At 42.7% G+C, this 23465-nt stretch overlaps 1 protein-coding gene across 6 annotated transcripts in view; it reads right to left on the bottom strand.

Annotated features, from left to right (window-relative positions):
• CCDC85A (coiled-coil domain containing 85A) overlaps positions 1-23465 on the bottom strand; it is a 267807-nt gene that overhangs the window by 177004 nt on the left and 67338 nt on the right. For 5 of the 6 annotated variants that reach the window (XM_042932325.1, XM_042932320.1, XM_042932321.1 and 2 more), the window contains exon 2: positions 16679-17627. The exons of the other annotated variant lie outside the window; for it this stretch is intronic. In XM_042932325.1, the coding sequence (XP_042788259.1) occupies positions 16679-17627 (949 nt within the window). The remainder of the gene's footprint in view (positions 1-16678; positions 17628-23465) is intronic. 6 annotated transcript variants of the gene reach the window in all.

The following is a 23465-nucleotide window of genomic DNA, read 5'->3' as shown; positions in this document are numbered from 1 at the left end:
GCACAGTCAAATCTGCCACCTTCATTCTGTGATCTGGTCAGAGGGCCTTCAGAGGATGGCTCAGGAGGCCCAGACTTTGACACCAAGATCAAAAGATTTCTTCCTCTCCTTTCTGCCTGCATTAGACCCCAGGCCTGCATGCCTAAGAAACCCCTTGAAACGGGTAAAGAATGCCTACTATCTCCTGCCTGGGTTATAAATGGGGGGTTTTTGAGATCTGATATGGGATATCAAAGGAAATCCTAGTTTCTTCAGTATTTAGGAGTGGATGCTTGAAAACCATGAAGTGTCAAGAGTTTACAAGAAGACCGGAGGAGACATCCTGGAGACTAAGAACCCAGGCTGCCAGCCGTCCTAATAATGACCCCTTCTTTCAAGCATTCTGGGTAAGCCTGGAGGAGAACAATGGGAAACCCTGATTGTCATCCTGAACCTATAAAATCACTGTGAAGGTTTCTCTGAGTCAGGCTGAGCTCAAGACCATTGCTTGATTTCATGGCAAGTGCCTCACCACGGTGCCCAATAAAATCTAAGATTCAACTCATCAAACCAGGCTTTTCTCAATCTACATTAATCTAGGATTCCAAGAGTTGTGACTGCAGGAAAGTAAGGGCTGCTATGTTGCTCTAACATAGCACGGCTCCAAATTACTCTGCTCACTCTCTTCAGGGAGTTAAAGTAGGTGTTGGTTAAACTTCAGGGAGTTAAAGTAGGTGTAGGTCAGGCATCTGTTTGTGTGTGTATATGTGTGGAAGATGGAGAGGAGAGACCCAGAACAGAACTTCATTTTATAGATAAAATTAGCAATTTATTTTTTCTGAGCTAATCAAATTTAGTATCCTGAATATTATTCAAAACTAGCTCTTAAATAAATAAATCCTCCTAGAAAAACTCAGAATTGAGGCAGACAGGCAATTAAAGGAACCTCAGACTCAACCTTTTTGAAAGGGAACCTACTGAGGTCATATTTACCTAACTAAGCTATTAAAATGGAAATTCTGCTCAGATAGTGCCATAGCAAAGGAAGGAGAAGGAAGATACAACAGGAAACAACTAGGCCTGTGGTGGATTCAAGGATAAACATTGTCATCCTTCTGTAGCAAATTGTTATTCTCTAGGAAAAAACATTAAAAATCATCAGCACCTCAGCAGTTATGGGTAGAAGTGAGCAAAAGCTTGCTTCCCTTTAAAGCATTTATATTTTGTTCCTCTCCAGCCCCGGAAGGCACCACAAAATAAAGATATGGTGGAGACTAAGGAAAAGAAGCTAAAGGTCAAGGCTTTCGAAGATGTGCCAATTTGAATGTTTACCTTAAAAAAAATAAAATCCCCATGCCTACAAGCTGATTGATCGTGTGTCTTTATAACATGCCTATCCTTACAGATGTGACCAAATATGCACCCTCTGTGACAAGAAGAATCCAGAAATGGTGTTATCTGGGACCATCTATTCACTAGTCCAGAAATCTGGCTGGTGTGTCCAAAATAATTGCTTTTGGGGTCTCCGGATTGGACCAAAGGTTTTCAAACTTTGTAAAGTCAAGTTTGTTCAGGTAAAAGCTTAAGCAGGAGTGTGAACAAACCAGGTGAATGCAGGGTTGCCCTGGGGGGAAGGGTACCAGTGGTCTGGGTGAAGGGTGGGGGGCAGAGCCTGCTTAGTCCCCCTCGTTCACATCAACCGGTCCCCAAAGAGGCTCCACAGACCCACTAGGGCTCGACAGACCCAAGTTTGGAGATGATCTGAGACTTCACAACCCCACAAGCTAAAAGGAGGTCAAAATACTAAAGCAGAAAGCCATCAAAATGAATAGGACATGTAAAGGCTAAATTAGGTTAAGTTAACTCTGTACACTAAGCAAAGGGTTAACATGTTTCAAGATTATTTTGCTCTCTTTATTGTTTTAACAGAAGTAGCTTATTGATTTTTACTTAGCACTATCTTTCTGCCTTTCAGGCAATGAGGCCATATTTCCCCCCCAAATCTTATAACATCTTTATTGCTGACTCAGAAGATAGTATTCAGGAGATGGATTTTCTTAATTGATAACCCTCACAGTAAAACTCCTCCACTAAAAAGAAGTAGTAATTCAGCATAATTTTTTTTTTTTTTTACTTTACTGGAAAAAAAAAAAAAAAAAAAAAAATATATATATATATATATATATATATATATATATATATATCAGAAGAGGTTGATATGATGGCATAAATCAGGGTACAGAGATCCTGTAAGCCCTGATCATTGCACAACTGCCTAGCCCTGGAACGCTTAAGGAATAAAAATTTAAAAAAAAAAAAAAAAAAAAAAAAAAACTATTAGAATTAAACTGAGTTATAAAATCCCAACAAGAGTTTAGTTTGTTTTGTTTTGTTTCAGTGCTAAGAAACTAACTCTCTAGGTCCACTTAGTTTAATTACAAGTTCTAGAGAATGAAGAACATTTCTCGTTTCTCCCCATTTGGAAATGCTGGTTGTAGGAAGCACCTATGCACAGCATTTAACACTCTGTCTAGCCCCTATTTACTTTCTGAAACCATCTGCCACCACCTAACAAAGACACCAGCACAGATCTACTCATGTCCTCATGCCTTCAACAGCATCAATTCCATCTCTCAGAGACATCCCCATCTCCTGGGCCAGCCTACCCAAAAGCAGGCACTCCCTAGGACTCAAACTCAACATGCCTCTGTAAGTGGCCAGCCCTGTCATGGCAGCCGGTGAGCCATCTCCCAGGCCCACAAAGGCCCACAACACCAAGGGTTCAGTCTGTTTGTTTTTTGGCTCTGGGGTTTTTTAGTTTTGTTTTGTTTTTATTATAGAGAGAATGTGTACCAGTTGGGGGGAAGGGCAGAGGGAGAATCTTAAGCAGGCTCCACACTCAGTGCAGAACCTGACTCAGGGCTCAACCCCACGACCCAGGGATCATGACCTGAGCCGAAATCAAGAGTCAGACTCTCAACTGATGGAGCCACTCAGCCTGCCCCCCCCCACCCCACCCATTCTGTCTATCAGGTTCCTAATCATATACCTTCATTGTTATTTACATCCTCCCATGGTTGTGTCAGACAAGGAACTCCTAGCATGAGGGGGCTGTGGCTCATTTGTCTGCTCTACCTCATGGAGTATCCACCCACACAAAATAGACAGTGCTTGTTGAACAAGTGAATGTGGTTAAGCATTATTTCCAATCATCTCCCATCTACACATGGAACAGTGCAGAAATATACAAAGTAAGTGAGCCATGAATGGACTTTGGTTTTCTACTACCGCCCATACTCGTGAGTCTTTTATCAACTCGTGCTTTCCCCTACTGTCACTTATGTTTGTTTTACCATGTTGTTTATCTCAGGACACACTCTGATTAGCCTTTAATTTGTTGTAATAAATCTCGATTATCTCTGGCATTGTTTAGAACTTGTAGCTGCCTCATGAGTCAAGGCAATGATTTACAATGAAATTGCTATAGATTTTGCCCTTCCTCTCACTTAACGTTACCCTCCCAATTACATTCAAGAGCCTTACTCCAAACTAGTTCAAACAGCAGCTACAAATTAATAGGATTAAAATGAAGAAAGGAGAAAAGGTCTTCATTCTGTCCAAAGGTTTCAGAAAAAGACCACCAAAATCTGGTTAGGTGGGACATAACAACATCACACAAAGAGCCTGGTGCCATGTACCTGTCATTGGTTTACACTCCTCTAAACTTTCATTGATAGCCATACTCTCCCATCTGGTACAGAGATGGCAAAGAAACTTGAGAAAAATCCAGTCTACAGTAGAGTAGAAAGTGAAATCCTTCACTCCAACTTTCTAGAGCACTATTCCAATAAGCAACATGGGAAAATATGTAAGTATCCAAACACAGGCTCATGTTTCATTCATGGCCAGTGCATGTGTAGTCCACCCTCTATGACCTGCCCAAGCAAAAAAAAAAAAAAAACTGGACATCAGGCTGACTCTATAACTGTACAAATCCCAAGTCACCTCCACTACAGCCTCCTTAGCTCCTTGTTCACCAACAAGGTATTCAGACTCATCAGTGTGGCCACTTCAAAGGGATTGGGTCTATTCTGACACTGCTAGAAGAACTTCTGCAACCGTGACAAGGTGCCTATAAGATGATGCACAGATCCCATTTATCTCAGTGTTCCTCAGGTTGCGCCATGCACAGTGAACTTTCTTCCGAGGCACAGAATCCCTCTCAGATACCATCCTTGCTGCTCTCCTTTAGGAGCCCAGCCCCAGCAGTACAACCACTAGAGGAAGTTGGATGGGTTAGCAAACAGAGGAAGGAACCCCCAATCTAAGCTGGCAAGACCCACAAGCTCATGAATCAACTTTCTTCTTGCCCTGGGGGGAAAAACGGCAAGAATAGGGTAGTGATCCATGGATCGTGATTCCTGGCATCCACTGGGCCACACAGATCACGCCTAAGTGAAACGAAGTGAATGCTGAGAATTCTGTTTACCAACATACATACCTGGTAAAACCAGATTTCCTACAATGGCAAGGATAAAAATAAAGTCCCAGAATGCATCAGACACTAGAGATGTACTTTGTGTTACATTATTGAATCTGAACTCTGGGTTACATGTTTCCAAAAATGGTTCAATGGAGATGCATCAGTACAATGTTGCAGCTATTTTTCTTTTTCTTTTTTTTTTTTTTTAAAGAATGGGAAAGTCCAATTTTTTTTTTTTTTCATTTTAGACAAAGAGGCTAAATGGAAGGGAGGGGTAGGAATCCCAAGCAAGTTCCATGCTCAGCACGGAGCCTGATGCAGGGCTCAATCCCACGACCGTGGGATCATGACCTGAGCGGAAACCAAGAGTCAGACGTTCAACCAACTGAGCAACCAGGTGCCCAGGTGCCTGTTTTAAATGCTCAGATGATCTTTTATGAAATGGTGTTAGATGAGGATTATTATTTTATAGTTCACACCTAACAGAAGTAAAAAGTCAGCAATTCCAAGTTTATGTTTAGGTCTTACCTATCTGGAAAATTTAATTTCTGGGACTACTTGCTTACTCCATCCAGAGCCACTTAAATGAGGGAGAAATTATTTTGCCCACAGAAGCTGGGGATGTGCTAAAGGTCACACAGCAAGAAAGTAGCAAAGTCAACTCAGTATATCCAAATCACCAGCTAGACACATAGGCCAGGATGCCTTTTTTTTAACTTTTACAATTATTTATATTGAATTGGTGGTGACTCCAACAATCTAGAGGACTCCATATGAACAACTCTGAGGTCATTTTCTCCAGGAATGTACTTATGTGATCGATTTTTTTTTCCAATTGTTTAACATCCTTTTGATTATAGTTGACACACAGCATTACATTAGTTTCAGGTGTACAAATAGTGATTTAGCCTCTCTACACATCATGCTATGCTCACCAGAATGTTGTTACCCTACAATGCTATTACAATACCTTTGGCTATATTCCCTATGCTGTACCTTTTATCTCTGGGACTTATTAATTCTTTAACTGGAAGCCTGTATCCCCTCCTCCTCCTCTTCATCCATTTTGCCCATTCTCCCGAACCCCCTTCCCTCTGCCAACCATCACTTTGTTTTCTGTATTTAGAGGACTGGATTCTGGTTTTTGTTTTTTCATGTTTTTAGATTCCACATATGAAATTACATATTTGTCTTTGTCCATCTGACTTATTTTATTTCAGGAGGTTTTCAACAGTGGCTGCACCAGTTTGCATCCCCACCAATAGTGCATTAGTGTTCCTTTTTCTCCATATCCTCAGCAAGACTTATTTGTCTTTAGGATAGTGGCCACTCCGACAGGCGTGAGGTGATATCTCATTGTGGTTTTAATTTGCATTTCCTTGATGATGAGTGATACTGAGCATCTTTTCACATCTTTTGATGCCTTTGAAGTAGTGCATTACACTACATAACTCCATGAGAGTTTATTTTTAAAGGTTTTTAAATATATTTTAGAAGACCTATCACTTCTACTCACAATTAAAATAGAATTTAGCTAAACGAGGTTTATAAAATTGTTTCACTGCTTTAAAGCTTTAAATAAAGCTTAAATGCCATATGCCAATTTAAGGGTGGGTATCCATTTCTTTAATACATGGGTGAAACTTGATGCCTACAATATAAAAATAACTAAATAAGCTTTGTGAATAGGTATAATAGTACAGGCCTAGCCCGCTTTTTAAAATGAATGCCTATTGTGCACATGACTGTTATAGGCTCTGGTGAGAATAATGTTTCCGTCAAAGAAAAATTTTTGTCCTAGGCCAACAAACCCCAAAGTGGGCAATTTTGAGATTGCACCAGGAAAAGTCAAAGACATTAAGGGTGAGGACCATGTGGCACATGGTTTTATGGTAAAATGAAGACCAATACTTGTGTCCTTCTTAAGTGTTAACAGGACACTAAAAATGAACAATTTTCAAGCCTGTTCTTCCACAGATTTTGAAAAGCTTGAGGGTGCCAAACAGTTTCTCATGAATGTCCCTATACTAGGGGAGCTATTCGTGGCAAACCACCTGGACAATGGTTATTTCTAGACCCCTAATTGATCATAATGCTAAATGTACTCTCTTCCAAAGTACCCTCATATGTAAAATCTGCAGCTAAATTCAGCAAATTCCCCCCATAGCGCCATGACCACAATTCTGGTTGGTTCTCGTAACAAGGAAGTGGCCTGCCCATTAATAAAAGACAGGTGCCTGTTAATGATGTGTACTGGCAAACAAATCCTTTGAAATTCTTCATGGCCTTGTCCCCCTCACACCACCTTGGTCTGCTATTTTCACGTTCTTTCTTTTTGAAAGTGGACTCTTATCTCACTTTCCTAGTAGCTGCATCTAATCCATCATTTGCCGATAGGACTCATAACTTGCCTTTCAGGATCTTCTTATTCTGTTTGAACTGGCACTTGCTATCTAGGGAACTAGAAGAGATGCTGAATTAATGAGCATGGTTAATTTGAATTCTCAAGAGTGGTTCAACAGACCAGGCTGCTTCGAACAGAAATCTGCAACTCCGATATTCTGACCTTTTAAATGCCATCAAAAGTGTAATGTAAGTGTACTTTACTTCTGCCTATAGTAGCATAAATCAGAATAACTGGCTTAATTAGTTTTGTTTGCAACAAGCTGAGTTATTAAAAAACACAGCTCCTTGAGAGCAGTTGGTGTTACCATCTGGCCCATCCCCTTGCTCCTGGTCTCTTTCCCTTCTGTTACTTGCAATCCAGAAGCTGACACTTCTCCAGACACACAGCCATTTGGGCTGTGAATGCAAGTGGATATGTGAGGACGGGACTCAGGTCAGTCCATCTTCACAAGATTATTTATCTGGAAGGAATATGGCGTTGAAGTGGGGAGGAGTCCACGTGGAAGGAAAAAGGGCAGCAAGGTTTTGGCCTCTTGGCCTAGGAGCAGACTACTCCTTCCACTAGGACTACACTTCAGTAGTTGTCCATAGAGCTATGAACGCTCTACCCCGTGTGGCCTCAGAGTTTCCCAAACAGATGTGAGGTCACCAGCTACACCACCAGGTCTACTCAGTCTACTGATGTTCATCTAGCCTCTTATCATTGCAGTGCTCTCATTTTCTGGAAAACCTATTCACCAGACTGGAGTGGAGAACCATTCTTCCTCCATTTAGGATCATCATTAACATTACCCCTACTTCAAGCGGCCTCTAAGTCTAGAGGATTAAAAGTCTTTCTTATAAAATGAATTCTGTGCCTTTGGGAGTCAGCTTGATGTTAGCCTCCTGCTAACCAGCAACTGGCCTTGGAAAATTCATGGAACTTCTTTGGAAGTCATTTTTTTCCCTCAGAAAATGGGCAGTTGGACTGGATAAAATACAGAGTATTTTACAGATTTGTGTTCTATGATTTTCTGACTTCCTGAACCAAATACAACTATAGTGTCCTAATTTCTTTCTGTTCATCAGCATTAGGAGATCTATTCTCCATTGAATAAATACACATGCATGTATATTTGTGCTTATGTTTGCATATAAATATTCATCACTAATTAGGTATTTCTAATGGAAAGAGCACACCTACCATGCCCCCAAATGCAATTCATGCTTCTCATCATTTTTGAACCAGCTAGCAATTATGGACCCTCAGGAAGCTATAGCTTATACAATCCAGATCAGGGGTTTCTTCTAAAAGCCAATAATTGTCAGGAAGAGAAGATCTTTCAGTTTCTTTAAAAAAAAAAAAAAAAAAAAAGACTCAAAGACAAAATTATACTTTTAATGCAATAATGAACACACTGGACTAGAGAAACCAACTCACTCAGGAAGCATCAGAGACCTTTGAATTCAGGGCCAAAAGTTAACCAAAACATTCCATCCCTGAACTATATTAGCAGGCAAAAATATTTTGTTTGCAAAATTTTGAAATGTACAGATTCACCCCTTTGTTTTATGTAGCCGAAAATGAAATGGACAGATAAAAAAGTCATTCAATCTTAAATTCAATACATTTAATGTTCTATTAAATACACATACAAGAATACTAAGTACAATATGGGCGTGTGGGTATATGTACAGACAGTACAAATAGAAATAGTCTTTGAGCAATTACCAAACCCAACCTTTCTCCCTAACATAGTCCATCTTATAGAAAAGCCTACAGTAGGCCTAAGTAAGGATCTGCATTAAAAAAAAAAAAAAAGAAACTAAAATATTATTGCTGAAGTTTTTATTTATCTGGTAATTGAATGTGTGCCTAGTTTCAATCCAGGTCCAATCCAGGTCACATCCCAGAACCTTCTGCACCTTTCTATAAGGATTCAGGTACACATGGGTGCCTGGGTGGCTCAAGTTGGTTAAGCGTCCAACTCTTGGTTTCAGCTCAGATCATGATCTCACTGTTCATGGGAGCCCTGTGTCAGGCTCTGCGCCGACAATGCAGAGCCTGTTTGGGACTGACCGACTGACTGACTCTCTCTCCCCCCCTCTCCCCCCCTCACCCCCCCACCTGCTTGTACACATGTTCTAAAAGTAAATAAACATTAAGAAAAAAAGGGTTCTATAATACAAAACTCTTTGTTATGTGAAAACTGTAAATGGCCACCCAACCATGTGGGAATACCCAGTTATGGTCTTTTATCTTGAGGACAAACCAGTATTGCCTTCACAAGGGCAATAATGCAGTCTGCTATTCCTCTGCCACTTTCTCGGACACCTCTCCTCTCTCCTGATTAAAGATTTTCTGGCTCAGAAAGAGCAGCCACTCTTGTTATTGGCAACTCTTGAACAGCACTCTAAAGATGAGGTCATTTATATCAGGGGCAGCAGTAACCTGAACCTGACTCTTCTGCAGATTAGAGTCTCTTACAAATTAAGAGCTGAGATTTCATGCTTGTATTGTCAAGTGTCCTGTGATCTAGATATTGAATGCCAAATTTCCTAGAACTCTTAAAAATCAACTCATTTCGGAGCATGAAATAGTCTTTACTTCTTAAGTATTCAGAACATAAAATATTCTTTATATTTCCTAGAATCAAATTTAAAATAACTTTAAGTGTACACAGTTTTTCCCATAAACATTACATACTAAAATATTATCAAGGGCAACCTGGTTGTGCCCAAATACCCAAGAAGCAAATATTTCTGAGTTTTTATATTACAGCAGTATCTTAGTTATCTTAAGTATAGTCAAGACCCAGAAAATAAGAGAAGCCTTGAAAAGCCAAAGTACTTACTGATGCATGGCACCGTGGCCCATGCACTATAGCTCACGCATTTTACTGCTAAAAGTAAAGTGTGACTTTTTTAGTAAAGAGTGACTTTAAGGTCACTCACTCCTACTTTAAAAACAATTCTAATCAATGTGGTTATCCACTTTCCCAAGGTATGACCAGCCATTAGAGAGAGAACAAAACTTAGAAACAGCAGTGAGAAAAGAAGTTAAAGTCGGGCCAGCGGACGGCAGCAAGGACTACTGCTGGTACTTGATGTGACTGAAAATCCATTATTTACAAGTAAATATTGAGCAAGAAAATAATAGTCATGGGGGGTGGGCATCTGATGTAAGAACTCCCACTTCTACCTACCAGAAGAGCCTGATACCTCTAAGCATCAGAAGTGGCTAACATTTATGAAGATTTTAGACCTTAAGGTAATAAATTTGTCTGGAAAACTTACTCTATCAAGTATACACTGACCCAATAGGGCTACACAAACTTTGTTATTTTTAAAACTCTGGCAAAGTTTATCCTCACATTCTTTTTTCCAACCAGTGGAGTTTGACTAAGATCACTACATCAATGCCTCCAGAACCATCTATCGTTGCTGTGAGTAGATGTATATAGCCTTATAGAAAAATCACTGTATTTGTACTCATTTGAAACCTTTGAAAAGTTATCCGGTGAAATGGAATACTCACCCTGACTTTCCACTTTTTCATGCTTTTTAAAAATTATTTCAATTAAAAAGATAAATGCATCACTAATTCAATGATTTTTGCAGTTTTATCTTCTTGCAATGAACCAAAAACACATTCAGTTGACTTCAATTGGATCTAAAGAACATAACTATAATCAGCTCATAGCAGCAACTGGCTTACATGACTAGATGCCAGGTGCATTTGAACACTGGTTTGACTAAACAGAAGCAAACTGAATGTTTGGCACGGTTCACATACAAATTTACTTATTAATATAAATATATACACAGATAATCTCCTTTGTGGAAAGAAAAATGGTGCCCTAGATCTAAAGAACTTCTATGACTTTATTATTGCCAATGGAGTTAAAAACCTTAAATTCTACTAGAAAATACCTTTCTAGGTTTTCCAATAATAACCTGCCTCTCAGCAATTTCTTAAACTAGATTTCCAAAACCAAGCTTTCTCTGTCACTAAATCAAAACGTATTCTCATGAAAAACGCACTAAGCTTTGCACACACAAGTATAGTATGATAATTGATTCTATTTTTCAAAACTTCTTAAACTATTGTCTTATCGAAATGTGTAGGAGGCTACCAAATTACCATACCTAAAGCTTAAAGATCAAAAAACCTCATCTACTCCTTTATCCACCTACATGCTAGTTCACACAATAGAAAATACATTCAGAGATCCTAAATTAAAATCCGTTGTTGGTATTCTGTAACTGTTGAAATTTTTCTCCCAAGAGACAATTTCTATTGTCCAAATTCATTCATAAATGATGTTCTAACTTTTTCTAAGCAAAATAAAAGATTTATGAGAGCAATTACTCATGCCATAGTGCACCACTACTTAATTTACAGACAACCTTGCTTCAGAGGATTCCTGCTGTCCTCTTCCACACACAGGTTATCTTACCCCTCATAGACAAGGTCATTCTGTGTTATCAGCGTTTTTCGTTTGCTCATTAATAACCTCAACAGAGAATAAGGAGAAATCTGAAAACTCAGAGTAAAACTTATGAGCTAGGAGATGTGAAATGCAGCAGTCTCGGTGGGAAATATTCATTAGCACTGCAGGCATTGCGTGATCTACATGCACCATCGGCTTCCACTATACAAGGGTTAGAAATCCATGTGCTTCTCTTTCAGTTTGGATGTGAAGGCTTTAAAAAGTGGTTCTGAACTACTCAGATGCCAGAGTCTCCCCAAACTAACCTAATAATCTCATCCACCAGAACCACCAATTTTCAACCCATACCCCAACCATACCTGAGAACCTTGAGAGTGGAGGGGATGAAGTTTTACAGAACCGGCTGGGGTCAGTCCTTCTCAATCCCCAAATTCAACAAAGGAAGGAAAGATGCTAACTTTCTTATTCCCAAAAAACTTGAGCTCTTCATCACTTCTCTCGCTCTCTCTCATTCTCACTTTGACTCCCACACTCACACTCACACACCCCTCTTATACAACACACACTCGCCCAGGGCAATGGTTTTCACCTGGTCTACTCATTAGAATCACCTGAGAAGCTCTTCTTGCAATGTACCCAGACACAGGGCAGACCAATTCAATATGCATGTGGAAGTGGGGCCCATGCACTGGTAATTTTGCAAAGCTACCACAGTGATTGTAATCTGCGGCTAGATTGAAAAACACTGCTTTCTCTGAAGGAGTGGTTTTGAATCAGGGGCAATTTGACTGACTCCCTATCCCCCGGGGTCTGGAGACTTCTTTGACTGTCATGACAGGGGGATGCTTGTGGGTAGAGCCCAGAAGGCTGCTAAACCTCCTGAAATACAGAAGACAGCCCACTGCAACAAGGAATGATCCGGGGTCCCAATGTGAATGGTATCGCTGTTGAGAAGCCCTGCTCTAGAGAAAGAACTGGTGGAGAAACAGGGAGAAATAGTCTGCTCTCTCTCTCTAGAGATATCCTCACAAAAGAAGTTAGGATGCCCTTAAGAAGGTTTCAGGAGGGAGACCACAACCCTGACTCTCCATCCAGCAAGGCTGAGGGTAGTTCTAAATGGACCCTGCCCAACACAAATGAACAGTTTCCTTGGGGGTGCTCTCATTGACCAGGCTGTTGTTGAAGGAGAGCATGAGTACTGTTCACTGAAATGTGCCCTAAGACCACAAAGTAAACAAGACCCACCAGGATAATTATGCAATTTTTTTAGAAGACAGTAAACAACAGAGGACCGATTCTTCATTCCTTCTCAGTTGTTGATAACCAGCAATACATGCCCCTAGAATTAAAATAAAACTATCTTTATTACTTTTTCAGCTGAATTCATAATGCCCAAGAGGTGAACTACTTGTATGGGCTTCTGAGCATCAGAATCATCTTTGCCTGGAAAGTCAACAACAAACAGCTATTGCTGGAAGGACCCTGAATCATCCACAACAACCATGACTTAGGCCAAGAAACTACCTATTCAAAAGCAAAGATCTGCCAGCTGATAACTGGAAGCAAAACCACTTGGTTTCATTGTGGAAGGGAACATTTTCACCTAAGAAAGTTTGACACCCAACCTTGGATTTCAATGGGATCAGGGAAGTGAACGCCCCCATTCGCAAGAAGGCTATCCATGTGTGTACAGGTCTAGATAAAAGTGGCTCTACAATTACTTTAATTACAAATCTGGTACACAGCAAATAACCCAAATGAATAGACAAATGCCTTAATGTCTACATGTAATCGTGTTGAATCTACTTCCTCTTTGTGCATGGAATTCTCTGCAAATTGAAAAGAAACAGTTGAATAATAAAGAACTTCTAAAAAAGTAAATGCATTCATGAGGTATTTTTTTGTCTTTGCTTTTGTTGTTTTTCAATCATCTAATTTAAACACGGCTATATAGTCTTGGATAATTTTAAGAGAGGAAAAATCCCCAAAATTCATTTTTGAATCCAGTTGGAATTTAAATTAATTGTCTTAACCAAAGGAACCTCTTGGATACCAAGTTCATCAACTACTGGGTTCACTGAGTTTGTAATAAGATGTAAAGACGTCCAAGGCACTGTTAAATAAAACAGTACAGTAATTGTTTTCACTGATGTTCCATTAGCACGTGTATGTGTGTCTTTTGGAGGGAAGGTTACAAGTAGGACAACATTCTGCATTATGTTTCATTTCGGTTTCATTCTGCCATAATGAAGACACACTTCCCACCTGCTTTCACCTACTACTTTTTCTTCAAAAACATGCAAGTGATAAAGGAGCATAATGCAGGCTAAAGGCAGAGTGCAAGTTAGCACATCCCTCCCCCCAGGTGGCATATGTGTGATATTCCTCAGGCAGTCCTGGCTGCCCAAGAACAAAGGAAAGGAAAGAAAACAAATGGTTAACTGATAAAGATCACAGTCATGCAGGACATGGGTCTCCATCAGTTTACAAATATCTTAGTAAATTACAAGAAAAAAGGCAATCTTATCAATAGTCTAATCTCCAGAAACCTGTAGACTCAGTTTCCAGGAGCCCTCACATCACCTTTCCATAGTGATTTGGGGAACAAAGGCAAGAAGGAAATGACAGGTAAAATTATATTTCTTTATAACCTGCAGCAAATACTTGAGGCAAATATAGAGTAGAACATTGCTCCAGGAACTCCCTACTGTCTTAATGTTAATGTTTTGCTAGAGGGAAAAACAACCTTAGCTTGACAATAGCTAGGCCTCCAGTATCCTTGAGTCTTCTTTAGCATACGAATATCTCTTTGGAAATTTTCCATTTGCCTTTCCGTCTCCAACTCCATAGTATAATAACCAGTCACTCTTCACAACTCCAGTGCAGCTCTTTCTTGCCCACGGGCCCTGTCCCTGTGCTTTAATAAAATCCCCTTTTTGCACCAAAGATGTCTTCAAGAATTCTTTCTTGGCCCTTGGCTGGGGAACTCCCCACCACCCCAGAACCTCATCACAAGTGCTCACCCAAAACACTCATTATCTCACACCAACTCCAAACAGAATGACTCTATAAATGACTCAGCAGATCTGCAATTTGGGATTTATCTTGTGAATGGTTCCTACTTGTTTCTATGCCAATGATTCAACCAAAGTGTGCAGGGATTAAGAATATGAAAAGTCATGTCTTACCATCCATATCAAAAATTAATTTGTAACAGCAGGATAAATTCAAGCTACCAATGCCCAAGTTTATAGGCTGACGATCCATAAACATCTCAATGTGCCACTTATTTTCCAACTAATTATTGAAATAAAAATGCAATGCAAATGCACTACAAATATACTTTGGTAAGGATATCAATTGTCAGAAGATAACTCACATAAGAATGAGAAAACCTGAAGTAAACATAAGAATTAAATACAGTGTTACTCTAAATACTGCATCTATGTCACATCAAATTTTTAACTAAATAAAATGGTTAAATATTAAAAATCATTTGCCGGACCATGAAGTTTATCTGAATCCAGGCAATAATAAACCATGGTGTGATGTCATCCACATCTAGAAATATACCTTACTTTATGCAAGGCATTGCTTAAAAATTGCACCTGAAACCTCTTCTTGTGAGTTAAATCGTGCCTTCATTAAACTAGAGGAATTCTTTATTTAAAAGAGCACACTGGGAAAGAAAAGAATTGTTTCCTAAGTGAACTACCTGCCCCCAAGTAATTGGGGGGGGGGGGGGGGAGAGGGTCAAGATACAGAGTTTCCCTAAAATAGTGCACATGTTTACTTCTCATGCTCATTAAAAAGTAATTGAGAAACGGAAAAGCCATTAACTTGACCTTCCCATTAACCCATTACTCCCTGAAGACAAGCTTCCTGGCCAATGGCTCACCTCACCACGGTAACACAACTAAGATATCTTTTTAAATGACTTTCATCTCTTGTGAGAAGTGCACAGCCGAGGCTGCCCACAACAATCAGGGCAGCATCTGGGTCGGTCCTGGAAAGAGTGAGGGGAAGGCGCAACTTACAGAGTAAGAGCCCTGGCCGGCCAGCCAGGAGGCCTCAGCACCCAGAGGTGGCTTCTCCCAGCTTCCACCTTACAACCCAACCCAGAAAGCAGCAGCATTTCATCTTCCCCACGCTTTCCATTCCATTTGCACTTAAAAGAACACTGGATGCATTAGAAGCCAAGCTTCAGGACTCAATTTTCAGCACTAGGAGAAAAGGATTAGGATAAAATGGGATCCAACAGGTAAATCCCCAGGTACAGTATTGAAAATTTACCTCTTCATGTCACTGCTAGCATTGGCCACGTCCACCACTGCTCAGAGCTCACTGCACGGAGACTCTGTAGCAGCTTTCAAATAAAGCAAAAAACCTCAGGTATTTTGGATGAAAAAAACCCCACAGTTTATAAAACCAAACATTTTAGTTCTAACTCAACCATAAGTAACATAAAAGGATTGGGAGGACATTTTGGTTTTATTTGTTTGTGTGTTTGTTTTCAGAAACGATTTTTTTTTTCCTCTCTGGAATTCAAAGTGATTCTGCAACCAAGATGCAGAAAATGAAACCTCTTCCAAAAAGGTTTAGGGTCAGGTTTAGAGCCACCTCTGCAAATGCAGTGGATGTTACACTTTGAAAACCAAAGGGGAGTCTAAATACATCAGTACCTTTTAAAGAGGAACGTTTAAAAAATTGGGGAGGCCACCTCACAGTGTAAAAGAGCATGCTATTCAAAGTACGTTTAGGGGAGTCTGGCGGGGGTGGGAGATTTTAGAGCATGGAGGGAAATCATTTGATGTGTTTCTCATGCAACCAACAGGAAAAAAATTCTCCAGGTAAAGTAAGATCTATAGGCATTCAGAAAACATGGCCCCAAGCCTGTTTGGGGACACTGTATTTCTTTTTCAATGTTATTGTTTTTCATAATAAATACTCATTTATTTATGCACATAAGCTGTTAACTGGATTCAAAACCACTCTGGGTCAGCGGCTGGATGAGAACCCCAGTAGGAAACTGCACACAACCAGAAAAACATTCAAGTTCAAGATGGAAGAACCTTAGCTTGGTTCTCTGTTTATCTTCAATAGGCACACATCTCCTCCTGACCACTCAGGGTCCCATGGAATTATTATTCCTCTCCTTGCCCTAACTCCTCATCCTCTGTTCTTCTCCAGGCTTATTTGACTGATAACTGTACAAACTACAACAAATGGAAGGGAAGAAAGACAGCGAGACTCCTCTCCCCAGCCCATCCCCGTCCAGCGCCTGCACTTCCTAATGTGGCTGGAAAGCCCTTCACGGTTCATAACTCTCTACTGAGCTGTCCCAGCCAAGGCAGCTCCCCGGCACGTACTGACCCACCGTTCATGCCACTGTAGACACTCCGGTGATGGGGTGACACGTCCTCCTGCGCCTGCCTTCGGAGGGTGCCCTCCCTGCTGCCTCCGCCGCTGCCTCCGCCCACATGTTTGTGATCAGGGCTCCCCCCATAATGCTGTTTGAGGTGCTCGGGGCTGGTGCCCCTGGGTCTGGGTAGATGCTCCAGGCTCCCACCGAGGGCGTGTTTCTGAAGATGTTCGGGGCTCCCTCCGCTGTGCCTGGCATGTTCAGGGCTGCCCCCAGGCCTGTGCTTCTGAAAGTGTTCCGGGCTCCCGCTCAGCACATGCTTGGGCAGCGTCTCGGGGCTGCTCCCGGGGTGTGGGTGCCTTTGCTGTTCGGGGCTGCCCTTGCACAAGGGTTTGTGGTGCTCGGGGCTGGGTCCTTTGAGTGCTTTTGGGTGATCCGCGGTGCCGGAGGCTCTGGGTTTCTGGAGATGCTCGGGGCTGGTGCTCCTGTGCTTGGAGTGCTCTGGGCTGCCCTCGCCCCGGGGCTTCTGCAGGTGCTCCGGGCTGCCGCTGCTCGCGTGCTGCTTGTGGTGGTCGGGGCTGTCGGTGCTGCCGGTGCTGGAGGTGCTGCTGCCGTCGCCCACATCCCGCACGTACGGCGCGGTGGAGGCGGTGAGCTGGCACAGGCTGGCCTGGCTGTCGATGGAGCAGCGGCTGCCCGCGCAGCCCGCGCCCTTTTCCTCGTCCAGCAGCACGCAGAGCTCTTTGAGCTCCATGTTCTCCTTCACCACCTCCTCCTGCTTCACCTCCAGCTCCTTCAGCTTCTGCAGGTATAAGGCCACTTCCTTGTGCATCACCCCAGCCGTGTAGCGGCCCAGTCTCTGCCACTCCCGGGACACCCTTTTGCCTTTCTGCCGGTCATCGTCCAGGAAACAGCAGAGGTCTCTCAGCTCCTGGTTGTCCTCCTGGAGCTTCTGGTTGATATCCTGAAGAGAGAGACACAACCATTCAAGGGAGGTGCACATCTGAGGCATCATCAGGCTCAGACCTGCTGGGAGGGAGACTGGAATTGGCGATTCTCTGTGATGTTAGGGGAGGAGGTGAGAAGAGGAGAGGAAGCTGATGACCTGTAGCCTTGCATAAAAATAACAATAACGGGCATGGGTTATGCCCCCTGCCCAATGCTTACTTGCATCCTGTCATCAAATTGTCACCAAACACTTGGGGCGATAATGATTATTATGGTTCGTTTACAGAGGGGGCGACTGGCCCTCACTAAGCTTCACTTGCCCAAGGCCATCCCGTCAGTATTTAGGGAGCAGTCAGTTAATTAACAAGAAACTAGTAAAAACCAAGGACCCCCTGTACTGCTGTCAAGGAAGAAAATGGCTGCTGTGAGCTGTCAAATGCTTAAAAGCTCTGAGGCAACAGGCCTTCCATCAGCACAAATATGCACTGCCTGGTGTTCAGCCCTTGACATGGGAGGAATGGGCCCATTCCCTCAGGGGACCAGCACAATTGCCCTCTAGTGGCATTTCCATCCTGCACCCCCAAGCCCTACTTCCTGTACCCACTGCATGTCTCCCAGGCATTCCACATGAAACACAAGCAACACCAAGCTCTTGTGTCATAGCCAAGCTCTCCTCCCCAAATTGCACCTCTCAGCAAATGCCACCTCCACCCATCCTGCTGCCCTTTCTAAGAACTGTGGTCATGCCAGCTTCTCCTTCTCCCTCACCTTTCACTTCTGAGCTAAATGGGTCTTTTGGACCTTACCTCTGACATTTTGCTCGTCTTGTCACTCCCATACATAACATGCTTAAAAGCACCTCACTGCCCTTAGGATAAAGTGCAAAATCCAAGTCTCCCAAGACCCCCAATCCTCCTAACCCGGTCTATTTCTCCTGCAAAAATGGTGGTCCACTCATTCAGTCACAAGTGTCTAGTAAGCATCTATTATGTGCCAGGTATCAGTCCAGGTGCTAGGGACGTATCAGTGGCTGCAGCAAAGACTTTGACATCCCATGGTGGATGTCAAATGTCAGATTTCATTCTGGTGGGAAAGACTGGCAAAAGGCCAGTATAGAGCACAATACCATGTCGTGATAAGTGCTGGGCAGAAAACTAAACTAGGCTAAAGAATACTATTCTTTAAGAGAAGGCACCTCACCAACAAAGGAGAACATTTGAGCAAAGACCTGGGTGAAATGATGGAGCAAATGTTTGAGGGAAAATGATCCCAGGCAGAGAGAAGGGCAAGTATTTGCCCTGAGACACATGTGGCTGACGTCACAGTGAGGCCAGTGTGCCTAAAGCACAGGGAGCGAGGGGGCAGAGCTGGGAGAGGAGGTGAGAGAGATGAGGCCCAAGGGGGTGAGTGTTGCGGCTGGGTAATGCTGGGCCTTGGCAGCCACGAGGACTCTGGATTGTTGGAGACCTGAGGATAGGAGTGACATGATAGGGTTCATTTTGTAAAGAACCACCATAGTTCAGTACAGAAAACAGACTGATGGAGGTGGGCGGTGGATAGAAGAAAGGGAAACAAGATAAGGTAAAAGCCAGGAGAGATCACGAGGAGGCCACCAGGCTAGTCCGGGTAGAGGGAGATGATGGCGGCTTGCACACATGGCAGCAGCGGAGGGGGTGAGACCTACCCCCCACCCCCACATCATGCACTGAGCCACACCAACAATGGCCCAGTTTCAGGGCCCAAGGAACAAGCCCTTCCCCTCTTTCACTTGGAATGTACTCCCCTAACCTTCTGTACAACCTAAAGGTCTCACTTCATAAGTCACTTCCCCAAAGAAGCCGTCCCTGACCACAACCCCCCTATCTAAAGGAGGTCACCTTGTACATTACCATCACCTCTTCGATTTCACCTCTGTGGCACTTATTACACTTATTGGTTTGGTGGCAATGGACCGGGGGCAGTTACGGGGCTGCTACCTAAGATCTCCCCTGCTTTACAAAGCCGGAAGACCCCTGGTCTTGTGACTTGGTCACCCAACCCAGAACTAGAGGCACTCAGAGTGGGCACTCAATCCCCTTAAACTCAGATTCGCTCCAACAGCTCGCCTGCTACTTGTGAGAAAATAAACTATAAAACAGCCACACCCTGCACCTCCTAACAGTCTCGAGGTCTAAGATGGGAGTCATTTTCAAAGCCTGAGGAAGAAAAGGATCTTGTTGCAGCGTGGTTCCAACTCTGATTCTAACTCTTGGCATCCTGACTACTCTGCCTCCGTGTTTCTGATGCCCGTCTCTTCTTTCGCTTCTCACTGCCACTTTCTGACCTCAGGCCTGGCCGTTTCCAAACACCTCCACCTGGCCTCCCTGCCTTGGTCCGCCCCATCCTCGAGCTTTCCTCGCCCACCGGATCCAAGCTCTCCTTGGCCAGACTGCTCTTCAAAATCACCCCCTTAATGTTATGTCTCTCCTGCGGCAGCCCAGCACTTCCCCTTCACCAGGAAAATGAATAAACCCTTTGGCCAAGCCGGGAAGGCTTCCTCTCACCTTTCCACCTTTAGCTCCACCTACATCAGCTAATTATGAACCCTGATTATATCTAACTTCTCCACATATGAACTTGCCTAAGAGAAGAGATTACTCTGATAAGTCTCCCCTCGCACTAGAACAGCCACTGCTTGCAGCAGCAACAGGCATACATGAATGAACGAAGTAACTTTCCCACCCACTGCTTACTGCCTGTAAGACACTAGCTGGAGAACTTACTGGGCATCATCATTTTTTTCTTCAAGTGTAGATGTCTTAGCTTCTGGGGGGACGGAGTCCATTCCAAAGTCTTTTTTGTGTGTGTAGTTGACATGCCTGGCATGGTGCCTTGCGTACAGGAAACAATATATGTTTATGGACTGACCAACCTTTTAAAGCCCTAGGTCAGTGGCCAAAACAGGATATAGCCCTAGCTACTGAGAAAGGATTTCTTATTCTTGTTTCAGTAAGCCCCTGAGAGGTTGGAGTCTATGGTTTTAAGGGAATAAATGATCTGTTGACACTGATGCTTTAAGGTAAATCAGAAGCTGTGGATATTCAGAGAAAAGAACACTAAAAAATTAATCTTTCTAAGCTTCAAAAATTATTCTACATTTAGTTGAATCCTGGCATTTCATAGGCAGTTCAAGCCATGTTCTTTTCCATTTCCAAATGAACTTCCAACTGCAAATACTTCCTTTTGACTACACACAACTACTCCTGATTTCTCCAGAACTGGGAAATAAACAGGACCTATGTTACCATGAGCTTCATAGAGTTAATGCCTTTCCAAATGGAGTATGGCATATACTGCCCAGAATTCCAGTTGGGGTAGAAGGGGTATTGGCCCATTTCATTTTCTTTATCAGCACTCCTTCTTCCAAGAGTAAATAATAGTCTTGGGAATACAATTTTGAGCTATTTCCTTTTCCTTCTGTGGAATAGCTAAGCAACCAATTCGATAATAATCTTATAAGCCAGCTTCTTCAAATCTGCCACATTAAGATCTGGGCTTTCTTTTTCAAAACACGAAGTGTCCTTTTAACATTGCCACTGGCCACAAGATGTTATCCATCTATCTAAAGTGGACTTTTAAAAGATTAAACCCACCTTACGGCATAGCACTCAAAGTTTCAAACATAAGACTCTCAAGTACTATATCTTTGGTGAAAGAATTGTTCTAATCTGTTATTTTTCTTCATTACAGGGAGGGGGATTGGTACGTTGGGGAGCAAAGAGGAACATTTATGTGATGCAGATAACAAATCTACAGATTCAGTGCCCCCAGATCTGCCCCCTGTCCCCTGAAACCCCAAGTCAGAGCAAGCTGAGTGTTGGTATGTGCACAGCAGTGCATAGATATGGTTCTCAGAATCCAATTCCTTATAACATCAGAACCAAAATCTCCTTTCTTCACCCCTTTCAGGATCACATGCTCTAACTACATAATGTCAACTCGCCCAAAGAAAAGAAAGCCAGCCTATTTTAAACATTTTATATCTATGTGACCTTGAGAAAGCTATTTAACCTCATCTATGTATCATTTAATCCTTGACAAACCTTTTGTGGAGTTAACATCCCCATTTAGCAGATGAGAAAACTGAGGTTCGGAGAAGTTAACAGGTGCCCAAGATGTCAGACTCCAAATCCTTCATCCTTCCGCTGCCCCATCCTGCTCTGCCTCTTAAATGTTTAAACACAAACAAGTCAGCCAGTGCTTGGTTGGACCCAGTCTCATGCCCCTCAAAGGAAAAGAATGAGTGCTCGCATCTCCCTATCTCTATAGCTGCAGTATCATCTAGTAGCCTTGAAAATATTTAGATGCAATTGCAAAAGCGGATCACAGATAGGAGCATAAAAAAAAAGAAGGGTTGTGGCCTTAATTACCCTAAATTTACAGTCCTCAACTGAGAACCCAAACCATCAGAGCCAAAAACAAAACCAAAAATCCTTCCTTCTAGTTAAGCTGAAATAAATGAGTGCACATATCATTTACTCGGGCAAACACATTAATGGATCACTAGGGTGTCAGGGATGTTCAGAAAGTAACCAGCCCCATCTCTCTGAACTTGATAAGGAGATGCACAGGAAAGCCTTTTTGAGCCAGGTCATGAATCTAGACCACCAGGAGGGTGGGATGAAACTGCCTTTAACTGGCCTAATAGGTATTTTTCTAAATGAGGCTACTAGAATGAAAACCAGGATCCCCCACCACTCACACATAGCACACCCCCCAACACACACACACACACACACACACACACACACACACACACACAGGCAATCCATACAACCCAAAAGAACCTACAAGTATTTCTGAGTTATTATGTCAATGCGCCATACTATTCAAATCTTTAGGAAATTAATTGATTAATTACTTAATTAAAAACTCTTCCAAGTTACATTATAGTTCAAACCATGGAATCAGATTAAATTGGAGAGTTATGAACTATACCTTTGTCCAGCTTTGCCTAAGAAACCCAACCCTGGAGATGCGTGGCTACACATTCACATGCCCTTTCCTGATGACAGTATCTACCATTTTTGTAGTCAAGTCCAGTAAAACTTCCCCTACATCATCATAACGTATTGTCACAACCCCCTAGGAGATGGTTATTATCACTTGCAGTTTATTGATGAATGAAATGAGGTTCTGATAAATTAACTACTCAAGCTCACCGTCCTGGCAGATGAGGATTCTGGATGCACACCCACCTCTGAGATGATATTCCCACCACGCTAGCCTGCATCTAATCCCCCAAGAGTGTGGTCTGGTGCTTAATAAATACTCCATTAGTGATGAATTAAACCAAAGGAGAGTGTAAGCCTTGGGATTTTTCTGACTGTGGGATTTTCCTAACTGCACCCACTCTAGGGATATAGGACAGTGACTTGGGGCCCAGGAAGAAGGCCATCTCCACCTGCACCGGGCCCAGCACCCAGGTAAGCATCTGGGATCGGCCCCCTGCACTCCTTTTGGCCCCAGAATCCCAGAGCTGGAGCCCTGAGGTAATTAGGAAAGTGTCTACTGCCCGAGAAGTGGGGTGGGAGTGGAAAGGGGACAAGAACAGCATGTGCCTGCAGGAATTTTCTCCCTGGCGTCCCTGTAGTGTTTTCGTTTGTGTCAGGCTTCCTATAAACAAAAGCTGAACAATGAGAGGAAGGAATACCAGGAGGCACCAGTGCAAGCATCGAGGAGAGGAAGTTTGCGATGCTCCCTGGCAGGGCGGATCCCGGCCAAGGGTCTCCCGCAGCCAGGCTGGCCAGCACACTGCTGTCACACTCAGAGCTCTCCAAGGAGAAAAGAAGTTGGTGGGGTTTTGGTGTTCTTT

Source organism: Panthera leo, chromosome A3, assembly GCF_018350215.1.
Source record: "Panthera leo isolate Ple1 chromosome A3, P.leo_Ple1_pat1.1, whole genome shotgun sequence".
Taxonomy (NCBI): Eukaryota; Metazoa; Chordata; class Mammalia; order Carnivora; family Felidae; genus Panthera; species Panthera leo.
Note: the sequence above shows the minus strand (reverse complement) of the source record. Positions and strands in the feature narration are given on the sequence as shown.